The 20927-nt window shown below is 32.2% G+C and overlaps 2 protein-coding genes across 4 annotated transcripts; one reads left to right on the top strand and one right to left on the bottom strand.

Annotated features, from left to right (window-relative positions):
- Positions 1 to 965: 965 nt before the first annotated feature.
- PLE (Microtubule associated protein (MAP65/ASE1) family protein) lies at positions 966 to 6896 on the bottom strand. Of its 3 annotated transcripts, XR_015785675.1 has the most exons (14): positions 6767 to 6896; positions 5586 to 5691; positions 5257 to 5463; positions 4489 to 4734; positions 4166 to 4375; positions 3901 to 4056; positions 3655 to 3814; positions 3421 to 3572; positions 2938 to 3025; positions 2706 to 2779; positions 2529 to 2603; positions 2025 to 2289; positions 1615 to 1783; positions 1343 to 1479 (listed from the first exon to the last, which is right to left on the bottom strand). XR_015785675.1 is itself a non-coding variant. In XM_088111939.1 (13 exons), the coding sequence occupies exons 2-13, from the start codon at positions 5655 to 5657 to the stop codon at positions 1172 to 1174; spliced, it is 2013 nt and encodes a 670-aa protein (XP_087968065.1). In that variant the 5' UTR covers positions 5658 to 5691; positions 6767 to 6896; the 3' UTR covers positions 966 to 1171. The 3 variants fall into 3 exon arrangements, 2 of the variants coding, with proteins under 2 accessions (XP_087968065.1, XP_087968066.1); XM_088111939.1 differs by lacking the exon at positions 1615 to 1783 and having other exon boundaries at positions 966 to 1479; XM_088111940.1 differs by having other exon boundaries at positions 1341 to 1783.
- Positions 6897 to 12789: 5893 nt separating this feature from the next.
- On the top strand, positions 12790 to 16192 carry LOC124828478 (ATP-dependent Clp protease ATP-binding subunit CLPT1, chloroplastic-like). The gene is made up of 6 exons (XM_088111482.1): positions 12790 to 13076; positions 13196 to 13231; positions 13324 to 13433; positions 15163 to 15342; positions 15752 to 15879; positions 15955 to 16192. Exons 1-6 carry the CDS (start codon positions 12868 to 12870, stop codon positions 15997 to 15999), a joined length of 708 nt encoding a protein of 235 aa, XP_087967608.1. The 5' UTR covers positions 12790 to 12867; the 3' UTR covers positions 16000 to 16192.
- Positions 16193 to 20927: the final 4735 nt, after the last annotated feature.

Below are 20927 nucleotides of genomic sequence, written 5' to 3'. Positions count from 1 at the left end.
ATAGGTGATGTTTATGGAAAAGAAAAAAGAAACTTTTAATAAGATATTGCAATTTATTTATTTACTGCTTTTTTAAAACAAAAGAAAAAAATTAGTAGAAGCTGTAAGCAAAGGCTGGATGGAGCCATTCCATTGCTCCAACTACTGACAAGTTCTTTGTCTTTTATTTTAAGTTAAAATAAAGTTGACCAAGACACATAAACAGATGTTTTCTCAAACAAAAAGAAAAATGATTTGAAATACTCCATTGGTTTGGTGAATCTACTCTAAGATGTGCCACTGGATTGCATTATTCTTTTACCTTTTGTTCTCTCTTTCTTCTCTTTCTCCCCTCTTTCACAGCTTGAGTTGACTAAAAGGGCCATTTCAAAAACCTTTTCTTCTTAGAGAAGAAAAAGGAAAACAAAATTACACAAAAAAACACTTGTAGACAGAATGGGCTACCAAATACTAATACTATGGTCCTGCATCTACAATTCTGATATAAATATAGGGTATCCATAAACAGATATTATATTTAAGCCTGGATACTGTGCTATTTTCTGTGTAGCAGCAACTTCCCAAACATAGAAGATATATTTAATGAACATTAAAGAAAGTAAACTAATAGGGCAAATGTTTCACAGTTTCTTATTGGTATTAATTCTTTTTGGTTTTGTGCTAGGTGTTGACTCCACACAATAAGCTGTAGACAGTTGTCAGCACTCGAAGCCACATAGCATATATATATATATATATATAGAATTTTCTCTTATCCTAATTAAAAAAGTTGACTTTATCAGATTTCGTGATTAAGGTGAATGAGATCTCCCACGCATATCTCAGATTTTGTAGTTATCTTCATTTAACTTTGTGTTCTTTATTTAAAGTGGATTTCATCAAATCAGCAAGAAGAGTACATCTGGGAACATAAGGGCAGGTTTTGGTTGAGATGAAACAGTTATCTGTGAAAAAAGAAAATCAGATTAGATTGCAAAATTTATCATTAGTATGTACTTTCCACAACACAGGCCAAGCCCCCTTCTTAAGACTATGTACATAATCGGGAAGCCACATTTGACTTGAGATTATCATTTACAGGTAATTACAATAACAGTGTAATACTATGTAATCTGGAAAACCAAACAAACCAACCGAGCCTTCTTTCCTCAAAGGAGTATTCGGTCTCTTCTCAATAAGGAACTGCGGCAGGGGTTGGAGTCATGGACGTATTCATAGGAGTTCTATTTTCTTCATCCACCACTGTGGTTGTCTTTGATGTAGTAGTGATGGATGGAAAATTGCTAACTACTAATGTGTTCGGCAACTTCTTGTTCTGTATATCGTCTACAGCATTTGCATCATTAGCTTTCGATGATACCGTTAAAGAGATGGGAGAAAAAGGTTGGCGTGTAGAAGGAGATTCCATTTCACGAACACTTACAGCACCAGTAGAGAATTTTTTCATAGGAACACCAGCAGTATCAAGTCCTCTTCTAGCTATAACATAAGAACAACAAAATGAGTGGTGAGTTCTAAATGCATGAATGTCACACAGAAAATCGTTAAGTATGTACGTATGTTTTTTCTGCAGATTATATGAAACACAAACAGCAAAGGAATGCTCGATAATACCAGCTAGAAATTATGGGAAAATCAACCAGCTGAGATGTGGCTTTGGCCTCCACCTTCAACATCAAACGAATAAAAAATTTCTAAACCATTCCTTGGTGCCACATACAGCCTTTACCAAAAAGCCATCGTCATCAATAGTACTTCGGGGAATCCGATGGAGAATCTTCTTCTAAAACCAAAGGAAACATAAGCAGGTATCCAACAATCTATTGTTGCATTTTAGATGGCAAGTAGGCATGTTAACTAAATTGATGGAGGCTTTCATTTTGAGAAGAAAATTAAAAGAATGAAAAATGGTACGTCATGTTTTTTCCTTTCAACCAAACAGGAAGCAAACCCTTACAGTGAGAAATCTGCAAGCCATGATGCATGAAACACTGGAGGGGCCGAGTATAAGAGAAGTTAACTACCTGATGATAAATATGAAACATCATCATCCAGATTATTTAGTCGATCATTTTGGTGGGCTTTATCTGTCCTCTTTATGAAGGATGACTGTGACTGATAAGGTTTCGAATCAGATTTTGGTGTCTGACATCCAAGGGAGATTTTTCTACATGCTGCGCTTCCAGCTCTAGGTGTCTTTTTTGCACTCTGGGCCTTTGAAGGGCTTACCTTTGACCCATAGAGTACTTCCTTTTCCGCTGTCATTTGTCCCTGAAGTTTCTTCAGTTCCTGAAACAGATACATAAGAATAAAATTAGTTTGAGACACTTTTACACTCATTTGATACATGTATTCCAACTCTCCCATTAATAAAAACAGTGTCAAATGAGTGTGTAGGTTGTGAAGAAAAATAAAGACAAACCATAAAATGTTGCCAGGATTTTAAACTCAGACAAAAATCAGGGTGTTTTTTTATAACTACAGAACTTATATTAAAGAATCTTAAATGCAACAAGTGGTCCATATACCCGCTGCCTACGACGTTCTTGCTCCTTCTCTTGCCGTGATAGCGAGTAGTTCTCAAGCATAGAGATCAGACAGGTCTAGAAAGTCACGTACAACAAAAATTAGTTTGAAATAATAGACTTGCTGAACAACAAGACACGAAGATGACCTCCGATGATTTCTATGGTGAGGGTACTTACACCATCATATGTGAACTCAATGCCTTTGTCTTTTTCCCATGCTATAGTTTTTGAAGTTAAAGCCTCTACCATTGCTGCATGCAAACAAAAGGAAATGAAAAAGACATTATGCATAAAACAAACATCAAGGCATGGAAAAGTAAAGTTGTGTTTCTATTCAGTATCCTTAAGATGGTCAAAGGTCCAATAGCAAAGCAACATGGCTGACAAAGAAGCAATCAAGATCTAATACCTGGTAGTTTGCTGACCAAGGCACGGGCTTTCTCCGCTCGCTTGAGAGTAAGATGAGAACCTTTCCCAGCATTGTATCGATTTTCATCCTGGAAGAAACAAGATGACAATAAAATTAACAAATTGTTAAGTGTGATAGATATGGGAAGGGGAATCCGTGTACACCATTTAGGAGCCATTTATTTGTGCTTTTTAGAGATCTTATATGAAGTTTTTTTTATTGCAATTATAAAAAGTTCTTTTATTTGAAAGATAGTTATAATCATAGCTTTTTTCACAAGCTACTCACAAAATAATCAGAAATCTTTTGAAAACCTTAAACCTAAACATTCCAAAAAGAAAAAGTAATTTTTAAAAAAAATCATTGAAAAAAAAAAGATGAAAAACTTTCTTTTTATGAACATCGAACTATTATCCATCCAACAGTCCAAATTACCACTCAATGTTAATACCAACAGAGATGGTGAAAGTAAAAAAAACAAACCATGTTGTACTCCTCAAGCCAAGATTCTTCTTCACGTGCTGCTAACCATTTCTCAACTTTTTCAAGTATTTCTTTTCTGACAAAAGCTTCCTCTTTTGCAGAGGCAATCTGAAGTTCAAGCTGTTCAAGCACACAAGCTGGGTCTACCACTCCTGATAAAGAAAGGAAGATGCAGACTTTAGTTTGCTGAGGAAACAATTGCGCTCATTCAGATGTTTCTCATACGGAACTTACCAGATTCTATCGCTTCAACAGCTTGTTCCACTGCACTATCAATTTTTGGAATCAAATGAGTCTTATGACAAATCTCCTCTAGCTCTGCTCTTTTCCTCAAAACAAGCTCTTTCATTTTGCTTGATTTTAACTCTTCCAACCTGGATACTTCTGCCTCGACCTGCATGAAAATATTACTTCTACAGGAAATCTGAACCGCACAGATCAAGAAAACCAGTCCTTATTTATCCAGTAACTATAACTCACATAGTTGATGAAGTTCTCAGACAAGCTGTTTGGTTCAGTTACTTCATCTTCTGAAGCAGCGATATTACAAGTAACATTCTGAAACATCTGTTGCTCTTCAACAGGCGTATCCATCAAATTCCAGAGCTCCAACATTGTTGAAGCTAGATCTTGAAGCTGCCAGACAATAATCAAGTTAATTATCAACCAGAGAAAATAACATCAAATTATAAACACAAAGTAATGTTTCATATCAAAATTAGATCTACAAACTGCCAGTGTTTACCCTTTGCATTCTCTGCAGTTTAACTTTTCGCAATTCTTGTATGGCAATAGCCAATTGATTTATGGTTTCACTATTGACACTCCTAGGACCTTCTGAAATTCCTAAGCTAGGATGGACTCCACTGACTGTCTGCTTGAAGTCCAAACCAAGCACTGAACAGAGAGAATTCAAGGTACATATTTGGTCTTGAACCTTCTTGAGGCGTTCACTCTGCACGAAAAATAACAAAGAATAATATGTGATTGTTCAAATTGGTCTATCTTCAAACACACACACACACAAATACAACCCAGATAGAGATAAACTATAAGTATATTATTGACCTTCTCTTTCTGAAGTGCAAGGAGCTCTCTGTGTAATTCTTCAAGCTTTCTCAATGACAAATCAGTTTCATCTACAACAGCAGTAATATATTCTCCTGTACTACAAATCTCATTTGAGATGCTTTGAATCTGTTCTTGAACTTCTATAAATTGATTTCTACGCTCAAACTTCCTTTTCCGCATTTCCTCCAGCTCTGGGTGAACTCTTGCCAGCTCTTCCTTTAAGCTTCCAGCATTTTTGTCAAACTAGAAAAATATGAAAGACAAGAACGAACCAATCTTCTTCTTAGTAGATCAACTGGATAACGAAATAACCTTAACTGTTAAGGTCATGAATATAACATCCAAGAAAACTATACAAAAACAAATTGTCATGAGTGATTCATGTCAGGTATAGTGACAAGTCTTACGTAGGCTACTAAGGACCCAAAATAAATTCTTCCTGCTTTACCTGGGCTTGGAAGTTGGAACTACTAAGAAAACTACAAGGTACGTTAATTTTAACGAGAATCCTAGGACCCCTCTCAACTAAACAGCTACGTTTGGCAAATAGTTACTCATTGACAACAATTTAGATATAAATTTGTACAAGAGCTTTTATTGGTAACCAACAAACTTCATTAATACATCTTATGCAATCACTTCTAAAAAAATTCAACACTACATGCAGTTTCATTTTCCTTAAGTTCTTCTCTCCACTTTATTTAACCAATACACATACAAGCCCTAAAATAAAATTAAAAAAATTGGTGATTCATAAAATCCAACCTGTCTAAAATGCACAGGTCGCTCTCCCATTGTTGAGCAGATACATGCAAGCTCTGCCTCGGAATCAGCAATCTCCTGCCTTAGTTGAGCTCTAGACCGATTAGCTTTATCTACCTTTCTTCTATATACTTCTACACACTCTTCTTCAAGCTCATACAACATTCTATCTTTTTCAGTCTCAGACTCCCCGACTTCATTCCATATTATCTATTGTGAAAAATTAGCCAAGACAAACAATAGGAGTTCTTCAGTTTTCCACACATTATTTTATTTGGCCAGTGGGGCAGAGGGAGCATTACAGATAAGTTGCAGCAAAATTTAATGTATACCTGAAGTTCGTTAAGAAGAGATTCACATGTTGTATTGGATTGTAAAAGAAGACCCTTTTGATGTCTAGCCATTTTGGATCACTTGTATCTACCGACAGCGAAAAAACTGTAAAAACCATTGTTCCCCAAAAGGCCAAAAGAACATAAACTTGAGAAACAATCATTCCAAATTCATGTGTCATGAAAGTAGAAATTAAGAATACTTGTAACAGACTTAAAATCCATGGTCAATCTTTCAAAACAAGTCACGATCTAAGATCAAGTTTCAATATAGAATTGTCACTTTAAATGACAGCATGCCCATATTGTGGTGAGATTCTCACTGGAAAAAAAAACACACTATTGTTGCTACAAGAAACATTAAAGATTTTAGTTTATGTCAAAAAAGCCTACCGCCAATGAATAAAGGTTAGCCATTGGGGGCCCATCTGGTCAAGGCTCAACTATATGGTAAATCAGTGAAACAATGACACAATGCACGAGTTGCTAAATATCAAATTCCCATACTTAATTCATCTACTGTCTCTTTACTAAACAATTATCCCTCTTAAACATTAAACCCACACCATTATCTTAGAATTAGGCCTCCAAGGCTTGGAACAAACCACAATAATAGATAAATTAAAAATGCCACGTTACTGCCAGTGCATCCGAATACGTTTGTTGCTGAAAAATTAATTATTGACGATATGGTTCCATTCCATCATTTTACCACGTAACTCAAGTGTTGGACCTATAATATGTAACATCATTTTAATGAATCCAACATCCCCAGAGAAAAAAAATATATAATCAAACACGATTGATTGAACCCCAGAGATTCAATCAAAACTGAGCATAAAATGTTTCAAAGCAGGCACGTAGCTTTCTGCTACTAACATTATTTATTAGCGAAAATATTGTAACCAAATGCACAATTGTCCAGAAAAGAATGTCATAGCACATACGCTAAACAGATTAAACAGGAAAGCTGTGGTGTCAATAACCTAGGATGTGAAGGACACAGATCTTCAAAGTAAGATACTAAATTTAGGTTGATTTTTTTTTTCTTGATTGGTGAAACCCAGATTAGAAACTTTATCGTTACACCTTCCTCACGAACAGAATATGCTTTTGAGGGATCCCAGAAAAGCAAAAATGAGAGCTTTACTAATATTATAGTAAAGGATCTTAATCTTCACCTGTGATTGAAAGGGATTGGTGAATTGCCTTTGGTCTAGAAACCCCCCCTGGCAAGAAAGGGGGATCGGTTTTCCCGATAAAATGAAAAAGGGTTTCCCAGAAAAATGCAGCTCTTGTGAAATTTTGAAATGGGGTGAGAAATGAAAAAATAGGAAGAGAGAAAAGAGAGAGAATGTAGCCGTTTGAGGAAGGAAAACCGTTGAAGAGCGGTTACAGTAGTTTTGATTTTGTTTTTATTATTATTTTCTGTATATAAATAAATTATTATTTTTATGATAAATAACGATAAGTAACATACATTTATATTTATTTTAGACATGATACAATAGTTATAAAAAAGGTGAATTTTTATATTTAGAAGAAAATAAAAAGTAAAAAAGAAATAATGTTATATAAATATAGAAAAGTTATGTATATTAAAGTGTATTTTTCTTTTATGAATAAACTATTTCTTTTTTATTCTTTAACTATTTATTTTTTTCTTCTAAACTGTTTTATTTATTTTTAATATGATCAAAAATTAATTGAGTCAGATACGTGGGTTTGATTAAAGAGGCGCTAAGAGTAAAAATACTGAATTTGGCATGTGTGGAAATTCCTAATGCAAAGATAATCCTCATTTAAAACATAAAAACAAGTTATAAAACTCAATTGTAAACAATAGTTCAGAGATTTAACTCAATGTTCAAGTAATTCATCGAATTGTGATTAATTTAACTAATATTAATAGTTTGTTACCAAAAGATAAATTTAATAATCGTATATATTATTCACGTTCATGTACATTTGTTTTTTATTAGCATTCTAGTTTAAAATGGATGTCACTTTTAGGTCAGAGAATTTATTGTTAAAATTTGTGAACTACATTTCTATTTATAATGAAGATACAAATTGAATAATATCTTTTATCTTTTCTAGATCTATTAATATAATATATATATACATATATTATTTTTAATTTTTTTAAATATATAATTGTTTCATTATGTTAAAATGTTCCAGTATGTTAGGGTCGAGATACACACTTCCACGATTTATCTTGATTATTTAACATAAGGGTTTCTTCGAGTCTTCTAAATATCTCTCAAACTTTCTATTCTCGATTCGGTATGATTCAAATCCGAGCGGTGGGTACTTATAAAGATACTCTGACGCTCAAATTAGTTTTAAGTTACTGTAGGTTTATTACTATTCAGTGTTAAATACATAATAAATGCAATCATATATCTATTTGTCTTACTTTTGTATGAATAGGTTTATATGTGGGCTTTTGATTAGTGTAGGCCCAATTGCAATCTAATCATGGCCAAATATTTCTTAATTATGTCTTTACCTCTTTATTCGTGAGAGTAGATTGTATTGTATGGATCATTCGGTTAACATTAAGCGAACGGTCTAACGATGTGTTACTTACCAATTGGTTCAAAGTGTAAGATAATTGTTTTTTATAATATCTTAGAATTTATAGACATTTGTTTTAATTTATCTACTATCATTAATCAGTTTAAAACTGACTTTAAAAAGTCTAATATCATACTAACTTACTTATAACTTTGAAATGTATAAAGCGATCTTTAAAGAGTTATTCTATATAGAGTTAAATATGTATTTAGTTATTTATTTTTCAGTAAAAATTTAAATTTATTTATTTAGTTTGTTATTTTTAGAAATGTATGAATTTAGTCTTTTTAATCAAATTTTGATAAGATTATTTAAGATTTCAAACTCATTATATACAAGGCTATGGATTTTAGAATTTTTTATTATTATTTTCTTCAAGTTTTGGATTTTTTGAATTTTCTCATGTGTAGTTGTATATTTTTATCTTTATTACAAGTTTTTCTATTGAAAAAATAATAAATTATTCTATTATTTATCACAATTTTTATAATATAAATTAATCACCTTTGATCTATTTAAAAAATATAAATATATTGTTTAGTAGTATACGATGGAAAAAACATTGTTCAAAAAAATTAAACTTAATTAAAAAAGAAGAAATTGATCACTCAAAAATGTTTATAAAGAAATAGATGAACATAAGACATAAATGAAAAAAGGTTTAATACATCATTTGGTCCCTATTTTTGGGAGGTTGGTTCAAAATGGTCCTACCTTTTGAAAAAGTTCAGTAACGTCTAATATTTTGTTTTAAAATGTTCAATTCGGTCTTTTTTGTGGACGCCGTTAAAAACATAACAGTATTGATGCCACTGTGGCCAAATCTGAGTGAGGTGTTATGTTGGATGATTACGTGGCACTGTAAAGTTAAAGTGTGGGTTCTTTTATTAAAATCAAAGAAAATTCCAATCTATACCCAAACCCATATTTGTTCATCAGGATCTCCATCACTTTGTTGCAAGCAACCCCACCGGTGCAAATCCACCAAATCTTGAGAAGAAAGATGTGTTTGAGTCGTTGTCGCTCACGAGCTTCACTATCGCGACTCTATCGTAAATCACCCCGAAGTTGTCCAGAGTGATTGTTGTTGAAAGAACGACCCTTCATTACGAAGGTGCCACCGTCGCAAGTGCTTTTCGAAGACAGCCACCACGACTCCAACGTAGACCACTAACAAGGGAACGTCACTACCTGAAACAGAGCTCCGCTGTGAATGTATAAGGGAGCTTCTGTTAGGGAAAAGAAGAAATAGAGTGTCTCGCCAAACCTGTAAGAAAACCATAATCAAAACCACCATCACTTCGAACCCAACCAAAAATCATTGTGTTTCTAATTATCACCACTGCTTGCGAGAGCTCCACGATAGAAAACATGGCGACGTACCAGAAAAGGGATCAAGATTGGGGTTTTATGAAACCCACGATAGAGAGAGGAAAAACCCATGGATCATTGGGTGAAAAAGTGTGAAAGGATTAGCCATGTTCGATGTACGACGCACTGTTGGTGAAGAAGGAAGGAAGGCAAAAATGCATAAAAAGATTAGGGATTTTTCCCCAATTTAGGGTTTCTAATTCTAATTTCCACTTTAGGATTCTTAAAACGTTAGGGTTTTAGATTGAAATTTTCTTTTATTTTAATAAAAGAACTCATACTTCACTTCAAAGTGCCACGTAATCCTCCAACATAACACCTCACTTAGATTTGACCACAATGGCATCAACACCGTTATGTTTTTAACGGCATCCACGAAAAAGATCGAATTGAACATTTTTAAACAAAATATGGGACCTTACTGAACTCTTTCAAAAAGTAGGACCATTTTGAACCAAACCCCCAAAAGTAGGGACCAAATGATGTATTAAATCATGAAAAAACGAAGAGAAGAAGAAGGAAGAGACCGAAAGCTATTTAAAAAAGGAATCAAAGAATGTGCGAGAAAGAAATAAAATAATGTTTTGAAAAAAGACTATAATATTTTAACAACTTTTTGACAATAGACTATGTGTCACTATTTTATTTGTCCGTATATTTAAAATAGACCAAACATGAGCTACCACGTAATCTATTGTAAAAAAATTGACAAAAAAACCTTTTCCTTTAAAAAATTAAAAAAAAAGTATGTTCGTGCTTGTCTCACTATAGTCATCCATAATTTTACCATTTCTAGTTATAATAACATGTTTTACATAATTTAATATAATAATTTAATTATCATGCTTATTTATATATAAGGGTATAGTTATTCACATGTCATGGTTCATGAATTAACTTACCTAAATTTTGTTGTAAGATAAATGGCGTATCTTAATAATCCCATATATCAATTGTTTTTTTTTTAAATTAAACGGGTGACTTTAATTTTAATACTAGTTATTAAATTGAGAATTTACTTCAAAGTCAAAATGTGTAGTTTATAAGGAGGCTCTATCCTTTGTACTTAAGAATCTAATCCTCAAAACATGTGATTTGATTATAATGTAACCTATCCCATGTGTTTATCGCATTATAATTGATGTAATCCACCAAAAAATTACTATGGACAAGAATCACTGAAAAAACAAGTCAGAATTTAGCTTGCCGGTAATCGATTTTCAACTTCTGCAAAAATCATGTTACACAGGTAAATTAAAAACTGAACTACGACACTAAAAAAATATTAATCTCCTTGTTGATATTTTTATCCATAATCGATTATGTTGATTGAAAGAAACTACGATAATGTGAAGGGTGTTGTTACCTACACCACCACTCCTTACTCCCTCTACTTCTTCATTACTGTTTTGCCCTTAAGTAAAATTTTATTTTTAGGGTTAATACTTTTGAATTTTTACCCACTCCTAACTCATTTTAGTGACATATACTTGGTACCCTAGATCCAGTGGCAAACACACAATCTGTTCTTTCTCTTTAACGTTGAACTTCTTCCTCTCATTCATTGTGCTATGTGAGACTGCAATAGAATTTCATTATGTGGTGTGCGTGGGAGGTTGCAAAGGTTAGTGGTGGTGGAAGGAATCAATCCAATGCCAGGAGTCGGTCTTGGTGGTGTGTCGGTACTTGAAGGTTGCAGTGGTGTTTCGTCCAGGTGTGTAATCAAATAAACCCTAAAATAAAGATTTAAACTTTAAACGAATGTCATCCTTCAGCGAATGTCAACATCCGTTTAAGGTGAAACATATGTTGACATTCGTTTAAGGCCAAACGAATATCTCACATCCGTTTTGGCCTTCGCGGTTCTGAGAGACAACCAAGTATAACACCAATACATGATAAACAGATCTAAACTTACCTGGGATGGAGATGAAAAACCAGATTCACCGCTAGATCTACGCTTCTCCACACCATGAATCGACAACAACAATGGAAGGAAGCAAAGGGAAAGAGAAGTGGGGAAGAGAAGGTTGAAAGAAAAAGAAAGAGAATGAAGAATAAAACCTTGAACAGAGATAGAAAGAGAAGAAGAGTGAAAGATGTGGTGTGGTGGTGGGGTGCAGGGAGTGAAAGTGAGAGGTAAGTTAGGGTTTTGAAATATTTTAAAAAATTCGAAAAAGTGAAAAGTAAAAAAGTTAAAACAAAGGGTAGTTTTGAAAATAAGATAAATTAGAGAGATGGAACAAGTAAGAGGTGGTGGTGGAGGGAGCAACACCCTAATGTGGAATGTGAATTTAAATTGCTTCAGCGTCATTTTGTACTCTCAAGCATATATTGGATTGATTAAAATCATGAAAATGCCAAGAAGTTAAAAAAAATTATTTTCTGAAAAATAAGAAACAATAATAAAGAAAGTGAAATGTGAATTTGAGGTCTCTAATTTTATCATATACTATCAAGCATACATTTACAAATATCATATTCTACATCATAATTATTAGAGACATCTTCATTCTTCATACATATGATAGAAATTTGATTATTTGTGAGAGCATCCCAAAGCTAAAATACTTAATATTATCATTTAAATCTTCAATCATATTAACTTTAATAAAATATTCGAAAATACTTCAAACAAAATAAACTAAATTTAATTATTTTAAATATAATTTTATTAACCGATGTGAGTTCGATGTGAAAGTAATTTTAACGATTTTCATAATTCTAATAACAAATTCTAATTTAGTTATTTTAAGTTTGGTATTCTTGAAAAGCGTTTTATAAAATAATAACATAAATAAATTTCAAATTTTTTTATGGTTATTAACTTACAAGCAAAGCAGTTATAATCTCATAAATTGTGTATGAAACTTAAAATTGTTAGGCTCTTATCTTTTGAGTAGATTTGAAAGGATTTGACAGGATTTGAAGATAAATTTTTTTATCGTTTATTTGAGTAAATTTGGAGGTAAACGAGAGTGAATTTGTAAATAATTTTTTTTAATTTGTCACGTCAATACAATTCTATATTAATTCTCACAACTTTTATTTTTCAAATTCACTCAAATAAACGACAAAAAAATTTATCTTCAAATCTTCTCAAATCTACTCAAAAGAATATCAAAGAATATCGCATTAGTGTTTTGTTAACCCATTTAAGAACTATAAACAAATTAGTGTAAACTTAGGATATTGTTTTTCAAAATAGCACAAACAAATTTGATAGATCTTTCTCTTCCAACAATTTCACCAAAGTGAACAAAGTAATTTACCCACTTTTCTCAAAACCTCATTCTCTCTTTCTTCGTTCTCCCTTCATCTCTTTCCAATGGCTTCCATCCCCACACTTTCTCCATCCTTAACCAAACTCTTCCCTCACTCCACACCACATTCCAACACCAACCACTGTACTCTTCCTCCCACCTCTCTCTTCGGCACCAGGATCACCCTCCAACGCGCCACCTCATCATCATGTTCCCTCCCCAACACCAACTGTCGTGCCACGTCAGCAACGGTGTCGTTTAGCCTCCCCTCCCCGTAAGTTTCTCTCTCTTCCAACGCCCCTGAAACCTTCCCACGGTGATGGGCCTCTCGAATTTCCTTCTGGGTCGTCTCGGATTGCTCAATGTTTCCACCTTTTTTTTTTGTTTTCCCAGGAAACCCCTTTCTGATGCGCCAGAGAAAACCCCAAAGTAAGTTTGTTGTCGTTGCTGCTTTTGTTCACGTTTCCAGTGTGGTAGTTCGTTGTGTGTGTTTATGTGTTTGAGGGTTGTGTTTGGTTCAGGTGGTCGGCGAGGGCTACAAAATCGTTTGCAATGGCAGAATTGGAGGCGAGGAAGATAAAGTTTCCCAACACGGGAACCGAGGCTATTCTGATGGGGATTTTGGTTGAAGGTTTGTTGCAATTTGTGTTTTTCAATTTCAGTTATAGCCATGAAAACTAGTGCTTCTATCTTTGAATGAATTTTGTTTATATAAACTTTGGCTTCTACAGCTGCAATTTTGGTCACCATAATCTTTTAATTGCACGTTTAGTTCACTGCTAGTAAGTTGTCATGTGTGTGTTAACAATGTTATTTCTTTAATAATAAGATTTGTTATCACAAAAATCAGCATAAGCTCTCGCATATGTTATCACTGGAAACACTTCAGCATTTTTTTGGTAATCAGATTATATGTTAGTTTTTCATTAGGACCAAGATTGCACATAGAAGAAACTACGGAGATAAAAAGCGGATTTGAGCCTAAACCTTTTCACACTTATATAGGAGATAAAAATTAAGATAGTAAAATGAATTAAGTTGTTTTTGTAAAGGTGTATTCAACTTTACAAGAGAAGTTAAATGATTTTTTTGGAGAAGTTAAATGAACCTTTTTTATTAATGTTTAGTGCATAAGTTGATTTAATTTACAATAGAATTTACTTTACTTCTTAATTTCTCTTTCTCTTTAGTGCTTATGAATAAAGTTACGCAGACATGCATGTCTTGTGTTGCATGGATATCAGTAAAGATGCAAATGATCCTTTTTGAATAGTCATGGGGGATTATAATTTCTTTTTCTGTTTTATCCTTCCAAATGAGTTATGGGTTCAACATTAATATATCTCTAGACATACTCAAGTTTTCATTGAAGATGATCATTTACTTGTGGCTTCTTCCTCTTCGTTTTGAGCGGTTGTATTCATGTTTCATAGTTTCATTATTATTGAAGGGAAATTGGTACTATGTACATGGCTGTCACTATAACTTCAGATTCTGTGAAACCTAAACCAAATATGCCATTTAAAGTTTGGCACTAGAATCTACTTCGTTTCTCGTAGTTGAAATAAGTTTGGCACTAGATCCTGCCATTTGAATTCCTAAAGGTCTTTTGTCTTCTTCAGCAATTAATCAATTTAAATGTTGCACTTGTGCCTTTTGTATGCCCTTATGATGCACGGAAATGATACAAGTATCGGATACATGTCAAATGACTATTCGTCTCATCTTAAAAAAGATAGATACAATATTTTAAGATACGTTCATAGTATATATTTATGCATACATATAATTCACAGAAATCATTATTACATATTATCCAAATGTATATACAAATAGTAAGAGTGAAATTTGCTTCTACCAAGATTGCATGTTTTTTTAATAAAGTGGTGATTAAATATCAAATCCTGAATATGATTTCATGGAATAGATCGCATAAATTATATATTTTATTTATGTTTAACTTTTGGAATAATGTAAAAATAAAAATGATGATAGTTGAATATAAGACTAAAAAGAAAAAAAAAATGACTATATGAAAAAAAGATGATTGTTATATATATTAGTGGAATTTTATATATGAGGCTATTTTACAAAAAAAAAAGGATTAGAGTGTGGATCCTTGGGACATGTTGTTTTATTTAGCATGGGATACTAAATAAATACAACGAGAATTCACAACATGGGATTATTAGCTGTACCAATAAGCAACAGTTGGAACTTCTGAGTACTCTTTATATGTATATTAAACACTCTTTTATTCTTAATTGCTGACACTTTACAGATACTTTAAACCTCGGCACCGATGCATTGGCCTGATGAATGTATTGGTCCATCTTAATCATTTTTTGTTTTTCTTTCAGGAACAAGTAGAGCTGCTAAATTCTTAAGAGCCAATGGAATTACACTTTTCAAAGTACGTGAAGAAACTTTAAACCTACTTGGCAAATCTGACTTGTATTATTTCAGCCCTGAACATCCTCCTTTGACTGAACCAGCCCAGTTAGCCCTTGAATGGGCTATTCAGGAGAAACTGAAATCAGGTAAGCATGGTTTTTACAAATGATCATAAGCTAGATTCATTGTTCCATTTGGGAGTTTCCTTTCCCAAACATTTCCATTTGTTAGTTACTTGTTGCATGAAATGAATCCACTGGTGCATTTGCATTGTCAAGTAGAAAAAAGCTGTGCCTCTTTTGATAGAAAGATGCTGAAATATGAAAATTAATTTTAAATGAAGTTGCAAACTGTTTAGGGACTAAAAACATGATTAACCATAATGGTTTTATAACTTTGTGCCTCAGCCTTGTCCAGTTTTGCTTGTCTAATGTATTTGCAATATGACCATGTAATGTTGCATTTGTACAATGTTGAGCTTGCTACATAATGATCTTACTCAAATTTTTTTCGTTTTGTCTTGTGTATTTACTAAAATTATGATATAAAATGTAGGTGAAGGAGGAGAAATAAACGTGACACATATGCTTCTAGGAATTTGGTCACAGAAAGAATCAGCAGGACAAATTATTTTGGCTTCTCTAGGTTTCGATGATGAAAAAGCCAAAGAACTTGCTAAAACAGTAAGTCTCAAGTTTTGTTGCTTTGGCTGGCTAAATCCTTATGTTAATGTACAAATACGGTTTCTGTGTTTGCAGATTGATGGAGGAGATGTTGATTTGAGTTTCAAAAGGCAAACATAAGAAATGTCTTGCTTGCTCTAATGGTTGTTTCCAAACACTGTTGTACTCCATTTTGGAGGTGATGCATTTCTTATTCTTTTTTAATTTATACAAGTTTTGTGGAGCTCAATTTTTAAGCAGTGTGTGATGGTGGAAAGGCAATCACACACTGTATCATCTCTGCCCTCTTAACTTTTCACCCTTTTTGACTTCACGTTGTATCTCTGTCAAATTTTCCTAACAGCGAAGCTTTTTCATTATGAAATTAAAATTGTAATGAACCCTCAAAATATCTTATATAATCTGTTAAACAAATTATTGATTTGTTTCATGCATTAGCCAAGAAGAAAGTAACCAGATGAGAAATTATGGATGATGTAAGATTCATTTCAAATGAGAAAACTTGAACAAGTAAATATGTCCCCTTCTTTGTAAAGACGATTTAATTTTTAAATTAAGTCAAGTTACTTGGTTCTCTATAATTCTCAGTTTGTGAAATTTTGGTATATTCATTTTCTGATTTTAGTTACGATTAATCATTGGATACAAAATTTTAGAATTTTAAAATCTGGATACTAACATTGCCAAAAAAAAATAGAGATTAAAATTATGAATTAAAAGTTAAAGGGGTCGAAATTATAATTTAATTACTTTTAAACATTTAAGTAATTATTACCATGAGTAATATTTTGTAACAACTTTATAATCATATGGTTAAAATTATTACAACATTCATTTTTAATTGATAGAAGGAATAAATTGATTCATTTTAAAATATAAAATAATTGGTTTTATAAACATAACAAACCAAAATAAATTAAAAAATTAAAAGATCAAATGTATAATTTAGTCCAAAAATTAAAAAACTCCAAATATTTAATTAATATATATATAATTTTGTGTTAGAAGAATGACTTTTTCATGTTTTTAATAGAAATACACATTTTAATAATATTTTACAGTTGGGTTATTTTTTGTATGAATTAAAAAAGAAAAAACTTATTATAGAAGGTGTTAGCATGACACTTCATCTTTCTAAATAGTGATATTGATGATTTTGTAATTATAACAAATTTAATATCACATTCATGTTGATAAGGCTCCTATTTATATGTTTGTTTGGAAATCATCTCCTATAATTTCTGTGAAATGTAATGTGGATAGTGTTGTTTACGGATTTTGGAGAAAATATATGTGAATATAAAAGATGTTTCTCTTCTTAGGATCAATGTTATGAAGGCTAAACTTATAAATGTAATGTTGACTATTATTAGAGGTTAAATCCCTTATTGTTGGAAATGAACTTTATGGGGGTTGTTAATTATTTTAACCATCTTTAGAAGTATTGTATGACTATGAGTTGTTGCTTAAATTTTGAAGATTTCCACATTTTTCATGAAGTGAGCAAGTATGCTTATATATTAGCTACTTTTTGTGTTTTGTAGCTATGCTAGGTATATTGTATCTGGAGGTAAATGAAAGTACGTGTTAGTAATTATTAACAAATCTAATTAAAACAAAATAAACGTAACAAAAGTAAAAAAAATCATCTATAAGCAATGCTTATCCATAAAATTAATAATTCATAATAAACTAATTTCTCTCAACTTAAATCAACACATGTTTAAATTGGGGTTTTTGTTTTATTGATTAACTCTTCATTTTTACCAACAATCAACAAAATTACATTATTTTTAATTGTTTTTATTTCAATTTATTCTCAAAATTAATTCAGATAATAATATTTAATATCACAAAAATGTCAATCACACTTATAATATCTCATTTAAATAGTGTAAACACTATTAAGGAAATATCACACATTCAATAAAATTAGAACAATTAATAACATAGAAAGTATATAAAAATGTATATACACTTATCCAAAACATATAAGTCGAGTTTATATACAAAACTCTACTTTTTAAACTATCTACTCTTATATAAAAGGTTTCTTATTTTACGACTCAAAAGATAACATTAGTCACACTAAGCAAACTATACAAATGAACCCTCGCCCCTAGGGTTTGCTCCACTATTTGCTCACCTCCCTCTGCTCACATCCGTCAAGTGATCATTTCAAATTCATACAACAAGCACAAACAACAAACAACACAAAAAAAGTAAGTTAATGTTAATAGAATAAAACATGGAGTTCATAAATTGGCATATAATATCTTAACCTTCAAACTAAGCATAACACTTAAACATATCATAACACTTAAACACGGAGTTAATGTTGTGTGCACTTATGATGGTCTCTATTTCTTTGCAAAGTCATTGCCAATGGGTTTCGCCCTACCACACACAAGGTTAGTTCGTTAAACTCCTTAAGCCAAGATGAAGCCCCTAAACTATGACCTTATGCTACTCTCACTATATGTCTCACCCCTTTCTACTTGAGAATGAATGACCGTTAGAGTATCACGATAACCCTAAATATTGAGCTTCTACAATAATACATACATTACTTGAATCATCCATCAAGAATTTCATCTTAGAAATTCTTTTTAAACCATACTTTAATACATACTTAACCTATCATATAATTTAATTTATATTACTGAACAAACTTCAAAGTATCAAAACATTTCCATTCATAAGCAATAGAAAAAAAAAATAAAACATGCACACGGGGCGCCTAGTGTCAGATTCTAGCGCTCAGCACTGAATTGCTAGCCTAACAAGCTACTCTCTAACGCCCAGTGAGAGTGCAAACAAAGAGCTTCCTCATCCCAACAAGAAATCTTGCCCAACCTCTGAAATCCATTGCCAAACATCAACATTACTCGCCCAACGACCCCTCTACTCGTCCCGCTAGTCTACAAAACATCAATTTTACAAAATTTACGCCCTTCAACCTCAAATGTTATAACTCTCATACCTTCATAAGCATCTACAACTCCCATTTTCTATTCCAAACCTTAATTAAATTCATCCAAGTGTTTATGACTAACCTTAAACTCTATTAGTCTTGTTTTCCCATGAATTTCTAACTCACTCAACTAAAACACCATTATAAAGCTCAAAATTCATTCCTACTTATTCCTGGTCACAATTTGGTAAATGTAACTTCTAAACATGTCTTAAATAACATAGAAACAAATTTTAAACTTCAAGATTCTCCCTCCTACCCTTATCTTAAAATCTCACCTATCAAAACTCCTACCTGGCACTAAATTAGCCTACAACTCTCACGAATTCAACATTCTCCAATTTACATCATCCTTTTTGTTATCTAAGGTTTTATACAAGTTTTAAATGCCTCTAATACCAATCTCAAACATCAGTTATCACACAAAGTCATTCCTCGATAATTTCACCCACCAAAAAACCCAATTCAAACTAAAAAGAGCCCCACAACACTTCCTTTTAACTACCTACAATCCTACATTAGTTTTGTACCTAATTAAACTCCAACACAACATCATCAAATGTTCAAACTAGTACAAATTCTTAAGCATACCCAACAATATTCATCAATATACAAACATCATTCAACAATAAACTCAATTATAACATATTCAACCAAACATAATCTCTCACAACATATCAAACCTAAATTCATACATCTCAACACAAAATTAAGGACAATATTAACTTTCATTACCTGGTTGGAAAGCTCTACAAAGCAAACTATTCCCGTCTCAGCTAAGATAGCTCTATCTGTACCTATAGACCATAAAATCGTGATCAAGGTATGTCTTTAAGACCACTGATCGACAAGAAACTTAGAATAAAAGATGGATGCTACATGCAATGACACTAAACTCGCATGCCTATTAAAATAGCGAAACAAATAAGGATAAAAACTAACTTACTCTAAAGATAAAACCAATCAGTTAGAAATTAAGGTTTTGTCGCCGTGATTTAAGTACCTACTGTTGGGTTTATCGAGGAGGAGGTTCCCTGTGGGTTACACAAACACCAATAACATCTGAGCCAACTATATAAGGGATCGACACCACTCTTTACCCAAAACCTTAAGGCAATGAGTTAATGGGTCTTTCTATCCAATGTGGGACTTGGACTCACACTTTGATACCCAACATCTCCCCCTCAAGGGTGAGTTCGCTTACCTAGATACCATTTGCCAAGAAGACTTTCGGTATAGGGATCATTATACTCGTCTGAGCCGGTCACTAAGACAAACCTGGCTCTGATACTAGTGTTGGGTCTATCGAGGAGGAGGTTCCCTATGGGTTACACAAGCACCAATAACATCTGAGCTAACTATATAAGGGATCAACACCACTCTTTACCCAGAACCTTAAGGCAATGAGTTAATGGGTCTTTCATCTTTATATACTGCTCTACTTTTTTATTTCTATCAAATGTGACACTTGGACTCACACTTGGATACCCAACACAAACACATGTCTCAATAATTAGAACTCTTAGAAGAAAGAGAAAACTAACATAATTGAATATTATAGAAATGATTAATATTTTAGATAACGAGACACATTTATAAATTTTTTTATATTATTAATTTTTTTAACATTAAAATAATCAATTTTAGTATTTTGAAACACCTAACAATTCTAATCATTTATTTTCTAAGCTGTTACCGTACTAACGTAAAACTATATAAACTAGATTCCTTTTAGTACACCCTTTAACGTAAAATCACTCTTCTTATTTTCTTTAGTTTTATTTTACCTTATACAATAACCCTCAAATTTGATTTTCATTCACTTTTTAAAGTTTTTATTTTTAATTTTTTATAACTTCCAAAAGTTGTATTCTTTCGCATTATATTTATTTTCTCAATTATTAAATTATAACACAATAACATAAAAGTAAATAAATCATTTAAATACATACATATCAAATTTTAAGCTAGTATTTACATTAATTTTAATTCAACAAAAGTAAAACAAACACGTGTATTAATAATTATAAAATGTCACTGACTTTTTTTTTTTTGTTAAATTCTTCCAAAATAT

This window comes from Vigna umbellata, chromosome 4 (assembly GCF_029865625.1).
Source record: "Vigna umbellata cultivar VRB3 chromosome 4, Vumbellata_1.0, whole genome shotgun sequence".
NCBI lineage: Eukaryota > Viridiplantae > Streptophyta > Magnoliopsida > Fabales > Fabaceae > Vigna > Vigna umbellata.
This window is presented reverse-complemented; position numbering and strand designations above follow the sequence as displayed.

Excerpts from the sequence above, each read along its gene's own strand:
- PLE (XM_088111939.1), bottom strand. The coding sequence starts at position 5,657 with ATGGCTAGACATCAAAAGGGTCTTCTTTTACAATCCAATACAACATGT. Across the intron at positions 3,815-3,900 it reads CTGAGAACTTCATCAACTAT|GTCGAGGCAGAAGTATCCAG; the intron begins GTGAGTTATAGT and ends ATTTTCATGCAG. Across the intron at positions 3,573-3,654 it reads TGTTGAAGCGATAGAATCTG|GAGTGGTAGACCCAGCTTGT; the intron begins GTAAGTTCCGTA and ends TTTCTTTATCAG.
- LOC124828478 (XM_088111482.1), top strand. The coding sequence starts at position 12,868 with ATGGCTTCCATCCCCACACTTTCTCCATCCTTAACCAAACTCTTCCCT. Across the intron at positions 13,434-15,162 it reads GATGGGGATTTTGGTTGAAG|GAACAAGTAGAGCTGCTAAA; the intron begins GTTTGTTGCAAT and ends TTTTTCTTTCAG. Across the intron at positions 15,880-15,954 it reads CCAAAGAACTTGCTAAAACA|ATTGATGGAGGAGATGTTGA; the intron begins GTAAGTCTCAAG and ends CTGTGTTTGCAG.